Consider the following 19,300-nt stretch of genomic DNA (forward strand, 5'->3'; position numbering starts at 1 on the left):
TCACACTTTCATTTCCTTGCATTTTGAACGTTTTCTTCATGATCATGAAAGTCATAAATCAAAGAGGCTTAGATTCAGTTGACCCCTTGCGACTCCAGAAGCCAGGACCACAAAGACCATGCACTCATAAAGTCTTTTCCTTACGGACATTAATATCTGTCCAATTCCACATTTTACAGTAGGTAAAAAGCAGTAATACAAGTTCAGCCAAAATTAATAGCCTTCTAAAGAGAAGAACATGTCATAGCAAAACAATTAAAGCTGCAGTGCTCTAACCATCTACTGCATAACAAAATTGCATCTGAACTGAATTAAAAAAGCCAGCCAGCCTCTGGTGGCAAATGGAACCCTGGAAATGTGAATGCATGGCACAGGAAAAGACTTTTGCAGAACAGTTGCCAGCAAAATGCTATCACCTCTATATCTGCTGTCATTGCTAGTAGCCCTCCCACAGTAGCCTGGAGACTACCAGCCATCTGTTTCCTTGTGGTTCCAATATTACCAGATGTAGTAGATAAAAGATGTGATATTAATCTAAAATCAATTACAGAAACTCTGCTATAAAATTCTACAAGAAAGTTCAGAAAATGAAGAGAGTGGATACAGTATTATATTAAATTCTGTAATTATCTGGAGTTTCCTGTATTTCACCCTCATTAAATTCTTGATGAGGTTTCCCTAAAAAACAGCTTTCTGGTTATAAGCATTTCTGGGGAAAGTGCAAAGTATGCTCACCAGGATTTGGTTCCAGTGTTGTCTGGGGAGGTTTTGGTAAAGTCACTTGTACAGGGTTTTCACACTTTTTCAGGTTGCAATATTCCCATCTCACACTGGGGTCAGTGGTGTAGCACCATGGGCGGCCATCGGCATCTGGGTTTCTGCAATAATTCTGCTTCAGGCCCCTACAAATGTAAGCATAATATATTCCCATCCGTGCCACTGCGCTGAGAAGAACTTGAAAGAACATTTTAGCAGATCTGCTACAGAGTTAGCACAGATCATTTATTATGTACAGTGTGTAACAGAAATCCTTTTTCCAGCATAAAGAAATCAAGAAACGTGTGCAGAATATTTAAATATGTCAAATACTTATTCACTGATTAATGCTTATAGTAGAATACCATTTACAAATCCAGATGTAAATGCACATATGTATATTAAAGATATAATTGTTTTTACTTTTTGAAATACATTAGTAGCTTTTAAGAAGAAATAATTTTTTGCATTTTGGAATAAATAGATAGTAAATATTAGGAATATTATCCTTTCCTCAAAGCTCTAATGAACTGCAGACTAGGAAGCAAAGACTTAAACTCATGAATAACCTCATGTATAGAAACAGTTCATTTCAGTATAAGGGAAAATATATGATAACTCTTGATTCCTTTAGAAGCAATGTAGAAACGCACAGTTAATTAGTCTAAAGCATAATTTTGACAACTGTGGTTTGTTTCAAGATGAGGTTAATAGAAAATGTTTCCACATTAAAAAAAAAAAGGGGATTATTTTTATCAAGTACATTCCCTTCCCAGCTTTAAAATCATTGTTGTGTAAAGATGATCCAAATCAAAACAAGTTCATGAATGGTCATTGTCCGATGAAACACGTAAATGGGAAATACACATACGCATTTGGGAACTGGTCTGCCGTTTTATTGTGTCGGTGCGGTGACATTGAGCTCCAGGCTTGACATTTCTTTCCCGTGACAGTGAAAGAAGCTGTGCCACGATAAGTCACACCATTGCCTTGATAGCACTCCTCAGTAATTTGAGCCTGCTCAGGCACATCAACAGCTGTAGTGAATAACAGAAACCAGTCCCTTGCATCTTCATACTTTGATATTTATACATGAGCATAGAAAGCCAACAGAAAACAACAAGCCATAGTATTTCACTGACCGCCACAGCATGCTCTCTGTAACAGAATCCTTCCCAGACTGTAGATCAAAAGAAGATTTTGAAAAATGTTTGTAAAAATTTCATGATATGCTAGATTAAAAGCATTCGTACATCAATTCAACTGTCATGCATGGTGATTTATTTCAGCTAACGATCCAAACAGTTCACATATGGATCAAAACTTCTCCAGGGTGGGGGAATGTCTGTGGCTTTGCCACAGATGCATGTGTGGAACAAGCCTGCCTTGTGTAAGGAGAATTTTCTTTTGATTGCTTTTTATGGAGTCTTGGTTCAGTGCTCTTAAATTATCTTTGGTTTTGCTTTGGATTCAGTTTTTCAGGAGCTGGCACATAAAGCTAATTAACTTTTCCATGGAGGTGGAGGGAGCCACCACTCAGCAAAAGGAAAAGACCTCTGTTACTGGAATTTTTCCTGAACTGGGTCAGTGGGTGACTTAAAACTTCTGCACTTATCCACCAGACTGCACATACCATCCTGGGCTCCACACCAGGCTCAGGCGTTCAGCTGATACATAGCAATACTGAGAGTGACAGCAATAATACAAGTAAGCAGAGCCACCCAAGATTTTTCAAAATAAACCGTGATGACCCTTCACTTCCAGATGTCCCCTCTTGTTCTTACCAGGGGCCTCTGGCTCTGCCCCATCACAGGAGGGGATGCTGCAATATTCCCACCGGGCTGTTCTGTTGGTGGTGTAACACCATGGCATCTTCTCACCATCGGGATTTCTACAGTAGTTTTCCTCTAGGCTCCTGAAACAGAAAACTTGGCTAAGAAAAGCCTCTCATGGAAACCTGGTAAAGGTTATGAACAACAGGAGAATATACCTCGCTGCCCAGTTTACTGTTGTATTTACGGGTGGGTAACTGCTGCTGTAATTTACTGATGCCATTTACTAGATGAATAATTGCAATGCACTGGTGTTTTGGATGTGCTAAACCAGACACCTCATAGATTGATGGATGAACTAAGAGATTGTATTTCATGTAGTACTTTAAGGCCAAGAGCAGCACAGCAGAAACACAGGGTGAAAGAATCTAGCCCCAAGCAAATATCATAATTGTAACTTTCTTACTCCACATCGCTTCACCTGACCAACAATACAGTAAAAGGATGAATTGAAGAGGGAAAAAGTCAGTCAAGCAGAGCTTGAAAGTCAGAAGAGGAGACACTAGTATCCAAGAACAAAGAAGTGAATAAAAAGAAATGTGCAAAAAAATTGAAAAGATGGAACCCAGCAGGTGATGACTGCTGGTGTAACTGAAGAACTTTGCAGTACGGTTGAAGAAAAATGACGTATTTCTCATGGACACTGAATAATGAAGAGCTTTCACTTACTTGCAGGGATAGTTTTCAGGAGTGCGAGCGTGTCTGTGAGGAGATTGAGAACTCCAGTGCTGACAGGTATTTCCCGATTCAGTAACAGATATCGTGCCTCGGTAGTCGTCTCCTCTTCCTGATAGACATTGACGCCCTGGTGCAGGAACTGGTGGGGGTGTTGCTATTACAGAAAAAGGAACTGAAATTAAGCAGTGCCTTCCAGACATAGTAAAAACCAAACCCAAACACTGTGAGCTTTTTAATTAAGCGGGCTTTTTAGCTTTCTTTGCAGGTAAGGTTTAAAGACCAACACATTTGGAAAGTCCAAAAGGTAGAGAAAAGAATCTAAAAAATATCTTTTTTTTTTCTTCCATTTTAACATCTTCACAAGCAGTCAGACTGCCAGAATGGCATTTGCATTTACAGCAGCCAGGATACAACACAACAGCAGCCCCATCAGAACAAAGCTGGAAAGTGAGCAAGTTAACACTGTGAATAAAACTGGGGTGAAAGTGGCAGGCCCATCAGTGATAGGTACAGGTATAGGTGCAGATATAAAAGAGATGTACTCTAACTGGTGAGAGTCAGAGGCAGCAATGATGAGGTCTGGTGAGAAGACCCAAGGAAAAGTGTCGTGGCAAGGACAGGACTTTGGGGAAAAGGAAGTTGAAAAGGTGAAGAATTGAATTGGAAGAGCAAAACAAAAGCCAGAAGATTTTCAGGAAGAGTGAAACTGTTTGACATCAAAAAAGGAACATCAGAAGAAACATCAGAACCACTGAAATGCCTGGTCATGGAAAACCACATCAAGGAACAGAGATGTGCTCCACGCAAAACCATTAGAAAAGCCTATGACAGAAATGTCTAGTCTCAAAAGAGCTATCAGAGGTTCATTTCAAGGTTATTTATTCTTTTCTTTGAGATAAAAGTCAGCAGTTTTTTATTCTTTCCTTTATCTTTGGGCCCTCTTCTATTTGTTCTAGCTCCTTGCACCACCGTGAATGGAAACTGTCTAGATGTCTTTGTGCCTAGACTTCTTTGTGTCTAGAAGTCTAGAAGTCGGACTCACTGCAACGAGGAATGTCACAATATTCCCAGCGTTTAGTCGGGCTGGTTGTGAAACACCAGGGCCGAGGTTCACCATCAGGATTACGGCAATAATTCATTTTCAGGTCCTTCTCTGGAAAACTGAACAGGAAAAATATTTTTTAAAAAATGTCACTAATGGCTGTAACAATTATCCTGTCTGGGGCAGGGTCGTCTTCAGGCCACCACTGACGATTAACAACCCATCACAGAGTCTGACTCACTTTTCTGGGAGGTATCCATGAGAGTGAGGTTGCTGGGAGTCCCAACGCTGGCACTCAAGTCCAGACACCGTTGTTGCAACTACTCCCTGGTAGTTTTCTCCACTGCAGTGCATGCACTCCACTGTAAGAACAAGGCAGAATGAGGACAAGAGAGACAGAAAGTCCCTGAGGAACTGGTCCATAAACACTCAGACTCATCTGACATGAAGTTCAAGAGCCTGATCAGAGCGCAAGGCAGAAGGACGGTCTTTTTTCTTGGCAAAGTAAAAGCTTATTTTTCTTGGTAAGATGACTTCAACTAGTTGATTGCATTTATAGTATTCAATTTAAAAACCCCCTAACATTATAGACTATAGTTTTTGAAAGACCTAAATTAAAACTGCTAAGCTATAATTGAAAATCTGTGCCTTGCTGCTGTCACGTTTTATTGACTTTGGCACTAGCAATTGTAATTTGGTTCAATTCTAGTATTATGATATTTAAATACACTCATACCATTTTTTTTATCTAGAAGAAAAAAACCCCAACTTTGTATAGCTTTTGGGGTTTTTTTTGATATCTTTCTTGTTGGTGTTGAAAATGTCTTTGGAAATTTCAGGTTGAACTAAACTCAAGTTTGGAACAAATACTTGATTAGAAATAAAAATACCTGAAAAACTTCACATTCTTAACACATCTTCCAAAAAAGGAAAGAAATCAGTGAATGTATTCTGACCTTCACACTCTGGGATGTTACAGTAATCAAATCTGGTAGCAGGATCTGTTGTGTAACACCAGGGTCCCTTTCCATCGCCATCGGGATTTCTGCAGTAGTTTTCCTCCAGTCCTGCAGCAGGATATTTTTCAGGTGTGTAACTGGAACAGAAATTAAATGGGATTAGAGAATAAGGAAGGTGTCCCAATTGTTCAGCTGAGGACTCTAAAGATGAAATCTTTATCTGAGGACCATTTTGTAGATGTTGTTCACTAGAAGTCTAATTGCTACTGTGTGCCATTGCTGAAGCATTAGAAGTGCCATAGCTATAGACTTCAGGAACTATGGTGTCTCTAAGGCCAGTCATAACTTTAATACTTACATTTCCTCCAGCTATTCAGTTTCCAGTAATTTTTGCTCAGCTGAGGTACCATGTAGCATGTAGAGAAAAGTCTGCTCTGGGACATGTTCCCCAGGAGATGCAATGAAAAGATACTTGCTGAAATGTGAGAGTTCTCTGTAACCTGAATGCTATGCCTTCTTAATAGGAGGTTACTAAATAAACCCAGTTGGGTGTTTTTCATTAAATACAATAAATACTGTACTGTTAATTGTCTGTGGATTCACTGATAAAACGATGTACCTCTATCTCATCTGCCGCATGTTATACCTTTAGCCAGGAGAAGAAGTTCTTGCCCTGGTGAGATTAATGGAAAATTCTTATTTCAGCAGAACCAGGTGCTTCCCTGTCTAGTATTTTGCTCTTGTAAGGACCACAAAATTTAAATGCAACTGCCAAGACTGACAATGTCCCTGTTGATCATGTAGCCCCAATTGCAGTTCTCTCAGTTACAACTCAGATTAGAGAATTATCTTATTCTGGGTAAGTGTAGAAAAATATTTTATAAGAAGACTTTGAACACCAAACAAATTGCTTATAAGACTACTTAGCACATATAGATGGCTTAGCAAAATTTCAGAAAAACATATAAACATGTATGAAAAGGCCTTACTTTGGTTTATGGGGGGCACTATCAACCCACTTCTGGCATGGCACACCTTTCTGAGTTTTGGCTTCTGTTCCTCTGTAATCCACCCCTTTTCCCTTCTTGCATTCTAGAAGATAAACTGAAATGATATGTGCTTAATTAATCAGTATCATGACATGTCCATTGGTTTTTAACATATACAAAATCCATTTTTATGCTAATACATTTAAATACATTTGGTCATACTTTGACTTTCTTACGCCATCAAAAGTAGACAGCTCACATTGTAAAAACCTACTAGTTATTTGATGTCTAAGTTGAATTAATTAACATTGAAAAACTTATGTGAAAGCCCAAAAGTTCCAAACCAGAATTCCAGAGAAATAAGTGTAATACAACCCAGCCCTTTTGAGAACATGCTATAGTACATTTAAATAATAAAATATGCTTTTAACATTTAAATATGCATTATAACAAAATAGAAGCACATTCTCTTTTCATTGCCTCCTATGATGTTATAGTTATGCACAGTAACTAAAATCAAACCTTAAAATACAGCCACCTGAATTCAGCTGTAGAAGACAGCTGGACAGAATCACAGATGCATACACATAGCATTTTACCAGTTTAATAAGCAAATTTTTTTAAGTTCATATAAATGCGGATGACATTGTTTCATTAAAGTTCACCACGTGATGAATGAGATCTAATTAATTCATGATATGCTAAAACAAGGACTCTCTGCTGTACAAGTTAAAATGGATAGTTGATTGAAGGTGCATATTATATACGCTTTTGTACTCTGAGATTTTGGAACTTAATAGTACCTTCATGAAAAAAAAGAAAAAGAAGGAGTGAAAGAATCAGCAATGAAATCCTGTCTTCATATAAGCCAAGGGGAATTTTAATGCTGAATAAGCCTGGGGTTTGTATCAGTAGCCTTAAAAACATTAAAAAATTTTAAATTCTTAATCATTAAATTAAATGAGAACTGAAAGCCCAGTGTTGTAATTTTTTTCCCCAGGAGGAGGGAGCAACCATAACCCCATTGCACCCTTCAAGGTTTTCCTGGGAGGACTGAACAATCCCCTTTCCCAGCAAAGAGCTGGTGACTGCAAGGGGAGAGCAGGCTTGCAAGGGGTGGCTCTGCCAAGGCACGGCTGAAGGAACTCCAATCTTGACACGTTCCCTCAGAGCTTCTATGTCTGCAGTTTAGGGACAGTCACTGTCAGGCAGCATGTCCTCTGGCTTGGAAAACCAAGCAAGAAACTCTTTTAGCACCTCCCTATGTACAGGGCATATTTCATCAGCCAGTTCCTCCTTTCTAGCTGCAATAAAGCAATCTGACTTTTAGGTTGTGACCTGGCTCGTCTCAGTGTCTTTAAGTAGTGTCCAGATCAGGTATTTGTGGAGACCCAGTTATGCATCAGCTTTTCGCAGCATCAGAGTTATACCAAAGCTGACATACAAGCAGAAGTTTAACATAAATCTGGAGAGATAATGCCATTTTACACAGATCTGTCTTGTCAAAAGTGAAAAGAACTAATATTTGAATCTGAAATAAGGTCCAGCTCTTCTGTGGGCCGATAGATAGTTTGGATGTGGATTTATAGATGTACCTTTAGGCACGTCTTTATTTCAATGTATATATATATATGGGCAAGTTTACTCTAGGAACTTTAGCTGGAAGCCATTTGGTTCCCTCAAACAATTTTGCAATAAATTAACATTAAAAACCTCAATAACTGAACACTGAATCAGTCAAGTGCTGACTCTTTTTGTTTGCGTAAACTTTTGACCGTTTATATAACCTTTAGGTTTTTTTCCTGTCTGACGATAAATAACTAACTTTGATCCCCAAACTCAACCCGTGTCCCTTGGGTTAACTATTTACAAACAGATATGTGGATAACAACTCCAAAATGCTAACTTTAATTCTTATTACTTTTTCTATTAAGCCAGGGAAGGTTAACTTTCTCTTTTATAGCACATACCATAGAAAAAATAATTTTAAAACGTGGGAATTTTATACCAATTGTCTTCCTTTTCTTTGAATGCAGTGATAAAGAGCAATTAGGTCTTGTCAAGTAATTGTTTCAACTGAAAAAAAAAAGTTGGTTTCAGCAATAGTATTGCAAAAGCATCTGGGCATCTGAAAGGAATTTCCTTGAAGTATCAGGACAGCATCAGTTGCTGGGGTCAGTGATGTAATCTGCCTAGGCAAAAGCTACATTTTCCATTCTGTTCTGTAACAATAGATTAAATGGATGTTAACATTAGAATGGACACATAGTTATCCGAGACTCTTTGCTAATGAAGAGATGAGCAACAGAAAACCATCTGACACATACACAATAGGCTTTGTTTTTGATGTTCATGATACCTAGGCACATCTTTTGTTTTCAGTAGGTAGATGTGCAGTTTGGGGACATCTCTGTTACGTAAAACTACAGATTTTCACACCTTTACTGATGGAGTTCTGTTTTTCAAGAAACTAAAATCCATGCCTATGACTTCAAAAGGCTTAAAAGGATGCACTAACAAATCCGCACTGAATATTGCAGGACTCTCATCCAGGTTCTAACCTCAGCAAGTCTAAGGGACATCTCAAAAATAAACCAGAATCACAGTACTGAAGCAAAATCAGTAAGGATTATTTACACGTAAGTTATTTTTCAGTCTTTAGGCTTTGTTACTTGCCAATTGATCCATTCAGTTTTCCTTCTACAATAGGAACTGCAGAAGATTTCTTAGCATTACTTAATCATGATTCAGGGAAATTCCCACCAGCTTCTGGATATAACAAAAATATCTTATGTTCAAAACATTAAATTACCCATTAGTTATATATACAAAAAAAGGCAGCTGGCTGTAGGCTTCAGAAAATATCAGGCTGAAAAGGACCCTCAGTGGTCTTCGGTCAAACCCCCATAAAAAGCACAGCCAGCTTCTGAGCTGGCTGAGGCTGCTCAGAGCTTTGTCCAGTCAATATCTGCAAGGGTGGAGGTTCCACAGCCTCTCTGGGCAATGTGGTCCAGTGCTTACCCCCCCTTCCTGTGAAAAATTATTTTCCTTATGCCCACAATGTCTGAACAAAATCTCATTTGGATGCTCAGCTGCAATCCAGATGAAGCTATTGAACTACTACATACAGTCTTCTTGCAGGGGCTATACGCATAGCATTATCTTATCCTACAAGTCTCTGCAGGTCAACAGAGAAGTAAGGACGCAGTTTGCTGGAGCTCATTGGTATTTACACTCTAGTTATTGTGATTCTTGACTTTTGGTTAGAAACTGGCCTATTGAAACCACTCCATGACTTGCAGCAACTGAGAACCTGGTTCATTTTTCCTTTTCATGCACCTTTCTTTGTTGAAGGAGACCAAGTTGGTAGATACTATAGTTTCCAATTTTGGAATATTCTCAAATGCATTAATATTTTTTTAAAAGTTACAAATCAGAAAATGGTGAAAGACAACGTTCACAAAGTCATTTAACACAGAACAGTAGTAATTCTATTCAAAGTTTACCACATCATCTTACATCTGAATGATCAGTAAGGAGATCTTTTCTCCCTTGTTTATTACTAAAGTCAGAGAATAACACAATGAAACTTACATTATATTAAAAATAAAACACATTCCTTCTTCCCTGTATATAGCAAGAGCTCTGTGCTTGATTATGTAATTCAAAATTAGTCTTAAAACCCAATCATTTGTCTGTATCTAGCATAATGTGATAGATTTTTAAGAGATGATTAAAAAAATGGGTAAATGCCATTTCTTACAGACAGATATTTCCTATTTTCAGAAAAAATAGGAGATCAAATACACTTCAGTCAAATAATACTCATCTATGACAGAAGTGTTCAGAAATAAAACATGTACAAAAGGAGAATACGAAAATTCACCACATCCATTAATTATACTGTAAAAATACAGATTCGGATAAAAGTTTCACCAAATTCATTAACTGAAGAGTACAAACCTCATATAATGATATAAAAGTACTATAAAAATAGATCATTTTTATCTGAAGCATAGTTAACACTCTAATACTTCTGACAATGTGTGCAACCAAAATAAAGTTGATTTGAGTCCCACCCAAGTAAACTGTGAATTTTCTTTAGTGATACAAATGAAATTATTTGGTAGTTTCCATCAGTTTTCCTGTGAGCAAAGGTCTGTCTCAGAAACCATTGCCAGTACAAGTAGCTCCTCCTAGTACCCTCAGCAGCGATAGAGAAGATGCAGCTGTAGGTTGTTGGCTGGTTTAAAAGGAGACGAGAGAAGGGACCCTTAAGCATCTCCGTTACTCCCAGCACCTTCTGCGTTCCCTGAGCAACAGTGGGCTTTTCTGCCTATGGACCTGAGGATTTAGGGAGCAGGAAAGATGTTGGAGCACTAACCCGGGAAAAGAAATGGTACCACTGCTATACCAGCAATGTGGCAAACCCAGGTGTTAGGTAAGGGCTGACCTACCCACCCCACCTGACCCAGTGAAGGCTTAGCCCCCATTTAAAATAGGGTTATATGAGTCCCACCAGAAAGCATAGCTCAGTGAAATAATATAAAAAAGACATAGACATACTTCTTTTTTCATAAAGAACTGCATTTGTTCTTCTGAATATCACTGCTGTTTTGGTGTTCTCAGCCAATGTTAAACACTGTTGGTCTTTACTGGTGAATAAGAAGGCCCTGTTGAGATTAAGAGGAGAGAGCAATGTAAGAAACAATAGCTGAATGTGTGCATTATTTTCCTGAACACCTTTTCTAGTATTCAGGTTTAATTTTAGGAAGCACTGTACTTCAGTGATATTTAGGATTGCATGATGTTTCACAAATCACTGAGTATTGCAGCTCCCATTTTCAGTGGTGACTTTGACTCCTGAGTCTTCATACTAAGCTTAGTGTGAAAGGGAGCTACATGAACAAATTATGACAAGGGATAAAAAAGGTTTATAATGTGCCAGAGACTCCAGCGAACATGCTGAAGGGGATACATGAACAAGGGACCTTGACCTTATTTCAAAAAAATTAGTGGTCATTCGAGAAGCAAGATACTCTACAGTATTCAGCAGTTACCACAGAACAAGTAAAACACAGCAAGCCAGGACCTTAAATTACCTTGTGATAACCGTTCTGAGTCATCGTACATGAAGCAATGTAAGCACTTTGGAAAACACTGCCATTTATCTTTTCAGCAAGCACCTAGGCTGTAAGTCTGCAAAACTGGAGCAGATGGTGTAACCTTTACAATAGCATCTAAGGAAAACACCTGACAGGCTAAGTAATTTCTACAGCTGGCTTTTCTGAACCAAAAAAAAAAAAGCAATAGCAACACGGCATTGAGGGTGTAGGTATATACCAGGAAACCAAATACTGACAAAGCCCGTTCTGTAGCCCTGTGACCAACTCGCATGGTCCCAGTGTGCCCGTACTTGTAAATTCACACAGCCTCTCCCCAAAGGAGAGGGATCACATCCAGACTCACTGCTGGCAACCAGGTCCATGAGCTGTCTGGGGAGTGCTGGTTGTCCTGGGTCAAAACTACACGGGGAACTGTTGCCCGAGCTCTCAGTAATGTTAAATTTGTAAGTGGGGATGTAGCTAATGAGCATGGTCCAACACACTGCTAAGGTGGGATAACAAGTCTGAAGTATTGGTGTGAACTCATTGGTCTGAAGCACTAATGTGAGGGTGCTGCAGTGCTGGCCTGGTCCTAAAGCTCTGCCTAACATTTACCTTTCTTAAGCCAGATCTTTCCCTGCCAGATAGCATCTGTTCTTTATTGATTGTAATAGATCTCACATCATTAATTAGGAAGGCAAGGACAGAACACCCTGATGTTATTCCAGTGTCAGGTGATGGTAGGCTCAGACCCGAGGCAGAGGCTAAGGACTGATACTATGTCTGAATATGCCTCAAAAGAGGACAATAATCCTCTGCAACCTGTAACTATATAATCTGAATATAGAGACCTGCCCTCTTTGCCTTCCTTCCTACCCTCCTGAGCCAAGTACTACTGAAGCTCTACCCTTTCTCTCCAGAGAAGGGAGTTTTCAAAGAAGGGAGTCAAATCAAAGGGAACGGGTGGTACTTCACGCACACAGTCAGCAAACCCCTGTCATCCTTCAGGGTTACAACTCTTTAAAATAAGCCTCATTTTCCCTTTTGATTTAAAACACAAAGTTATAAATACATGTAAAAAGTCAGCACCAGGGTATCCCTGCCTTGAATAAAAGCCTGATGGAGAGCAAAGTACTGGGAACAGCCCTGCAGACAGTCAGTCTGCCAAGTACAAAAACTTTGTTTGAAGTTACATAAGTCCAAATTCTAGTAAAATTCAGAATAATGGAGATATCTGCAAGATAATAGGTAATGCAACAAACATAAGCAATGCCATTATTGCCGTCCTAAATTTCCAAGCAATTAATTATGACTCTTTATTGCAAAAGGAGTGCAAAAGTCTTGATCAAACAGTGACATGTTGGTTTTCAGTGTGCCAAGCTGTGCATCAAGATATCATAATTTTTTCCAGTAAAAAATCAACATAATTTTCTTAATTTCTCTATTTCTGCTGTCTTCATCCATATGTCCCAGGCATTCTGTTTCTATATGTCTTTTGTTTTTCCAGCAAACCTCAGACAAACATATTCCTAAGAAATCCCTCAAAAGTTCAGGCTGCTGATAAATAAGACAGACTGCTCCATCATCTGTAATGAAAGATATATATGGGAACCAGTGGAAATTACCTGCAAGTAAATTTAGTTTCAGTTTCACATTGCTCCGCACAATCTTCTTCACTGTTTGTCCTGTAAATTTGCTTCTTTGGGTTGAGCAGCCAAGCTCCCTCTGTTCTCACATAGCTGTCTAGTATGTTTCCTTGCACTAAAAGAAAAAAGAGAGAAAGAGGTAAAAATGTAAATGCTGTTATGATTTATTTCAAACGTTCATGTTAAATTCTTTGTCACCTAGTAGAGTAACATCATCATTTAATTGCTGGAATAATTAGGTAAATAGTGACAAAATATGGCTGAATATTCCCTTCCTATCATGGTAAAGGGTAGCATCACTGAATACCCAGTGTAAGGCAGGACAGAGAAGTGGCCTGAACAGTGCTTTCTATCATTCTGAAAGTCATAACAAGTAACACAAACCTACAGTATAAAGTGATGGGAACAAAGAAGATGACCCAAGGAATGAAAAAAAAAAAGGGTATTGCAGAAAGAAAATATTGGGCACCCATACTTTGGAGGAAGTGGAGAAATGGAACTCAAGAAGGATATGAAACGATGATTGTCTTTTGCTGATATCTACCCAGATGGAACGACTTCAGTTTTATCAGCCACCCCACAGCTGCCTCTGTTCAAATGCTCTTGCAAGAAACAAGCCATCCTCAGTCACTGGGGTTATCACTGTGCTCATGTTCAGTTTATCATTTTTGTAATAACTCTGTATTGAACTTACTTAATAATCAAGGTAGCAGATGTTGCCCTCCATTGCCGTGAATTAACACAAGACATTAATCTGGTAAATAAATTCACGTAACGACCTCTGGGCTACAGCTGCATGTGAAATATATAGGATACTAAAAAGTATAGCTATGTTTAGCAGTAAATGCCAGAAATGTTCAAGTACAATTCTTCTGGTAAAGGACTTTGCCGGTTAGTATTTTCTTTTTCTGTTACACCTACGCAATCTCTGAAAGCTTAGTTACAGTTCACAGCACTGTGACTTTCATGACTTCCAGCTGCAGGGTCATGTTGTTCCACCAGTCCTGTGATTTTTACAGTTTCTCTGTCAGATGAGTGTGACTCTACTGCCAACCGTTTGGCTCTGGGAGTTATCTGTTCTGCATGGTTTCAACCCCAAACGGACAGCTGGCCCATGGTCTTTGCAACACATCTTAGTCCTGCTCTGTGCCCTGGTTTTGTGCCTGGCTTTAAGCAATTGCTAAATAAAAGGCACACGGGGAATGAACCACACCCTGCCTTCCCCCTCATGCGTGACGGCCACGCTGCAGAGAGGCACTTCTTTCTTCATCTTTTTCTGACCCTTCTCTTCTCCAGTTGTAGCCCAACGCCAGCAGGAGGGACAGAAAGCAGCCTCGTCCCACCCAGCCCCACAGCCTGCGAGCGGGGGGCCACGGGGCTGTTCAGTGAAAGGTCTTCCAGGCGGAGGACGGCAACTCCTCCTCTCCCTGAGTAACACCCTTTTGTAGCGTGAAGCAGGCTTATGTGCCTCCTGGTAGGGTTAAATTCCTTCACCTGAGGGCTAGCTTAGCCTGCAGTTGAGTATTTTTTTTAAGCTCATTTTGCACCTACAAGACGGAACTGATAAAATAGGCACAAAAGCTAAATTATGCTTCCTCTCAAACCATTGCAAACCCAGAGAAGTTACTGGAGGGGTTTTTTGCTGCATGTAGACTAGGGAAAAGTTTGTCTCTAAGGGTTAAACTGTTTAACAGTGTGCATGAAAGAAAAGGATAGCTGCTAAAAAAAAAGATAAGTGAAAAAAGATTACAATAAAATTTCATGTGACAGGCGCAGAAATCATTGATTCCACTGGTTATTTCAAAACAAAAATGACGTTAAGAAGAAATGAGTTTTGAGAGAAAACATTAAACTAGGTCAAAACAATATCATAGCGATGCTGCAATGCTCTCCACAAGGACAAGAAATACAAGTAAAGAATTCCTATCATGGTACAGCTTCCATGCAACCCGAATTGTGTTCTGTTTTAACATTTTGCAATAAAATTGTCATTATAATTACAGCATTTGATTTTAAAAATATTGACAGGATCATAACTGATTTGGGTCATAAAAATATTTTTTCCCCTTTTCTGTTATAATTACATGCAGGGCATAATACTTCAAGAAAAAAAAATGAAGGTATATGCAAGCTGAATAAAAATGCAGTAAATTTTCTTGCTACCATTTTTCCTATGTCTATGGAATTTTTCAGTGTTAGAAAGATATTACTGCCTTATTCAGAAATGCAAATATTTACCGCCATTTGAGAAAGCATTTGCAAACAAAAGCAGAGTAATGCAGACAAAACCCCAAATCCTATATTTTCCTCCTCTGTATAAAATTCTTACTTATTTGAGAAGTGAGTTTCATTTGAATGAGGCTGTTCTGCAAAACAAAGCTTAGAAACTAGAATTTAAATTTAGATGATAATTATTAACATTAAATAATATCTAGAATTTTTTATGCTGGCGCATGTCTATAATATATCTAGCTAAAACCTACCCATACATTTTTCTGTTACCTTTTTTATATTTTGAAACTACATTGTAAAATGATGGTGTATTTTATTGTTTGTTTGTTTGTTTTAATATGACTTGGCACACTCATAACTGTATTTTTAAATGCAATCACAACAGTCTGTGTAGTTATACAGGAGGCCTGAAAGAAGATGTGCCATCTAAATCCCATGGTTCATTGAAGTTTAAAGTTTTCAGGACAGAGAATATTTATTCAAAATTTCTGTATGAGTTACAATCTACTAACCCCCAAAAGATGTATTTAAAGAGCCTTACTCAGTTCTTGTGAGTTACAAATTATTTTATACTATCTTCTACAAAAATAATGTTGCAGCACCAAAAATACTGCAGAAATTAATGCTGACCAGATTTTGACCTCCCTATCACATGGAGTGAAAAATTTCCTGTTAAGACTGTGGCTATGAAAAAGACCGAAACTCTAGTGTGTAGAACAATTTTTCCTGTTCTTTGTGATTTTGTTTTTCACGATGCATTTACCAATGTTAAAACAATCAAAATAAGGATCATGGTACTTGGCAATAGCAGAGAAAAGAAACAGCCCTAGTAAAAAAGGCTGCTGAAACCAGAGACAGCCATATCTTTGCAGCAGGACTTTGATAGGCTGCTTTCCAAGGGTGCCTCCATTTCTGGCCATGGGGCATGGCTGCAGGGAGCCATTTGTTCCCCACGCAGACACCAAGGCTGTTGCTTTTCTGGCGTCTCTAACGAACACAACACTGGAACAACCACAGCTCTTGCTTTGTTCAACAGCAACTCTCGCTGGCCAGCAAGCCCCAAATCCATCATCGTCCAGGTGAGTGGCGACACAGGGATTTGGGGACCTCCCTTCACCAAACGGAGCTTGCAAGCATTTGGCCCCCATCTCACCTAGGCAAGTGGAAGGCAAAGGACTCTTACCTGAGCTGAGCAAGAAAAGAAAGAGAAAGGCGCCTTTGCTAATCCCCATTTTGGCCCAGCTGGCGGGTGCTGGAAGTTGTGTGCGTCGGTGCACAAAGTTTTATTGACTCGCACTGAAGTGAGGCGGCATCAAACAAACAAGGCAGGTAGGTTGAGTTAATCATTCTCCCATGCTGTGACCCCCTTTGCCGTGGTGTGGCCACTCAAACAACCTTGAATTGGATGGATTACCAAATCAGACTCAATCACTTGCACTGGATGCTGGGAAATGTGAAGGCACTCTCTTGTTTTGTGGGGCATGTTTTGCTCTCAGATGGTTAGGTCTTTCTTTGCTAGAGAATAGATAGGAATAATGTTGCTGAAAAGCATGGGAAATTGTGTGTCCAGGCAGAATTTGAATTTCTCCTGAGACTAGAGTCTCAACGGTAGTTTCAGCCATGCTTATCTGTATTGATTTATAAGGACCAACTTCCCTTTAGTGTCAGAGTAAGCACAATTACCAGGTCCAGATACTATTAACTCTGTAAAATAGTTTAGTTTTACTTTTTTATTAAAGAATTCCTTCTCTCCTATTTCATTGACCTAGGCTTTTCTTTTTTTCTTCTGTATGGGAGTAAGACTTAGAGTTCATTTTAGTTCAATAGCATAACTTTAGGTTTAAGTCCCACAGATAGCTATTTAGTGGTTTTCCTTAGAAGACATTTAACCTCACACAGCATGCATAAACTCATCCTGTGAGGGTGTCAGACTTTGCTCATCCATGTGTTATCCTGATTTCAAAATCGTCTCACTCTACATTTCCGAAGTGGCCTTTGCCTTGGAAAAGTTGCACTGCAGCACCATTTCATGGCTTCTCTTGCATGTTAGGTCACTGGTGTTGCTTCAAAACAACTTGTTGAATCAAATGTGCTAGTGACTCACCAGAGGCAGGAAGGGGCTGAATACTGGATGAAGAAAAACAGGCTCGAATGGGTGCGCTGGGTCATGCAGTTCAGTCTTCTGCAATTGAAGGCAAAAAGTGCATAGAATCTTAAATTCCTTCTAAAAACTAGTGAGCCTATCCACTTCTTTGTTGTCCCGCCTACTTTAAGTAGAAATCACGTTGTACTGAAGGCTTGGGATAAAGCTAGGGGTGCAGGAATAAATACGCAAAAGAGGCATACTAGTATGGGAACCAGATTAGCTGTTATTTTACAGATTATGTGAAAAACTGGACCTGACCCTGCTTGTAGTCCTGTGCTATGTTTCTCCTGTAGGGTGCTGTAATACCATGTTATCTGGTTGTCTTCTGTGCTTGCAGCCGTTTTAATGCAGCTTGTGAACAACAGCAAAGCGTGGGATATCTGTAGAGGCTTGGGAGACCATTAACATAAAGCAGATGGGCCCAAGAAGGGAGCTGGTGGGAGGTGGACTCAGCTCAGGGAGACACTTGGAGGGTGACAGAGAGAAGGGGTTGGATACTGCACAATTATATGTGGGATTGGGTTTATCAGGTTTGAGGAACAATTACTCATTGGGAAGGAAGGATAAAATGAAGGAGCAGAACACAGGGCAGGCTTCACTAGTAAGCAGGCTTTTGAGAGCTACTTAAGTCTGGTTTAGCCCTACATATTTTTAACAATCTTAACCCCATTTTCAACTCTCACTCCAGATCCTGGGTTCCCTCTCTCCTGCTCCACACCCCCTGACTCCCTGGCCACTGTCATGTCCCCAGCCACAGCCAGCATCTGCTCGCCAATCCCCGTGCCTCCTTCCCATTAGATATTATCAGATAGTGGTTTTTTCCTTCCTTCAATGCAAAATTTGTTTTCTGCACAGCCCTGCCCTCCCCAGCACCTTTGGCACCTTCTCCATCATTCTGTATCCCCCATTTCCACTGAGGTATTTGCTGGGTTACTGCATTATGGTACACATCTGGTGGTTAAAGTGTAAGAAAAAAGCTGCATATGCGGGTTATATGTGGCTGTTTCTCCTAAATGGGAGAGGTTTGAAAAGCTTTGAGTTTTAATTGAGTTTGTAAAACTCTAATAAGCACAACATTTTAGAGATTTTAATCAGATCAGCTTTTCCTACAGGTTTTCAAAACCAAAGGAGCTAATTGTGGTAGCCAAAGGTGTGTTAATATGTGTCGAGGATAGTTTGGGAACATTTGCATGCATCATGTAAGCAAGCACTCTCTTGCAAGCTTTCCTCATGTTAAAGGTCCACATATACTCCTTCAGGTCTATAGCAGTTGTCACTTCTAGGCTTGGGTCTGGTTCTTCTCTGAGTCTCATTGCCTTGAACCTGGTTAAAATGCACCTACATCAGTGTGAATGCTCCTGATTTATACCTGAGGAAAGGAAAGAAAACTTGTATTGCCATTTCTTTCAAAGATGACAATGCAGATTTGGAGAAATATTATTAATCTCTGTCTTAATGGATGTGATCCTGGAAAACTGGACTTGGGGATATTGTCAGCAATTGATCCTAGTACAAAAATTCTCATTCTATAAGTTCTCCACAAGAAAATGTCAAAACAGAAGTGTCTTTCATCTACCAGACTGGCACTCCTCACTGCTGTCTTGTGACAAGGATGTGACCTCTCAAGGCATTGTGTTTGCAAGGATGTCTTGTAAACTGTTGATTTACCTGTTTCCTTTTGTGCCTTTCCTTCTTTCCTCTTTTCCCTCATAGTTCCACACAGTGTCTAAATCTTTCCCCAGTTCTGGTCTTGTGGTGTTTGTTCTCATTTATTTGACCACTGTGAGGCCTACCATAGGTGGAAGTTTATCAGACCTTATTTCAGAGTCAGGGTACATTAGTTAGCACAGTGGTTAAAATATAAACAACAGTAGGAGGCTTTTTAAATAGAAGTTGACCCTTGAAATTGCGTTTA

The 19,300-nt window shown here is 39.4% G+C and overlaps 1 protein-coding gene across 2 annotated transcripts in view; it reads right to left on the reverse strand.

Annotated features, from left to right (window-relative positions):
* LOC142034559 (plasminogen-like) overlaps positions 1–19,300 on the reverse strand; it is a 64,590-nt gene that overhangs the window by 9,640 nt on the left and 35,650 nt on the right. The window contains exons 1-11 of one of the 2 annotated variants that reach the window (XM_075036073.1): positions 16,423–16,533; positions 12,987–13,122; positions 10,823–10,929; positions 6,257–6,371; positions 5,265–5,404; positions 4,550–4,670; positions 4,309–4,427; positions 3,258–3,420; positions 2,541–2,671; positions 1,628–1,793; positions 736–902 (exon numbers count right to left, since the gene is read on the reverse strand). In XM_075036073.1, the coding sequence (XP_074892174.1) occupies positions 736–902; positions 1,628–1,793; positions 2,541–2,671; positions 3,258–3,420; positions 4,309–4,427; positions 4,550–4,670; positions 5,265–5,404; positions 6,257–6,371; positions 10,823–10,929; positions 12,987–13,122; positions 16,423–16,471 (1,414 nt within the window). In that variant the 5' untranslated portion in view covers positions 16,472–16,533. Of the gene's footprint in view, positions 1–735; positions 903–1,627; positions 1,794–2,540; positions 2,672–3,257; positions 3,421–4,308; positions 4,428–4,549; positions 4,671–5,264; positions 5,405–6,256; positions 6,372–10,822; positions 10,930–12,986; positions 13,123–16,422; positions 16,534–19,300 lie in introns of those variants that run through there. The other variant, XM_075036074.1, reaches the window with a different exon arrangement.

Source organism: Buteo buteo, chromosome 9 (genome assembly GCF_964188355.1).
Source record: "Buteo buteo chromosome 9, bButBut1.hap1.1, whole genome shotgun sequence".
Lineage (NCBI taxonomy): Eukaryota > Metazoa > Chordata > Aves > Accipitriformes > Accipitridae > Buteo > Buteo buteo.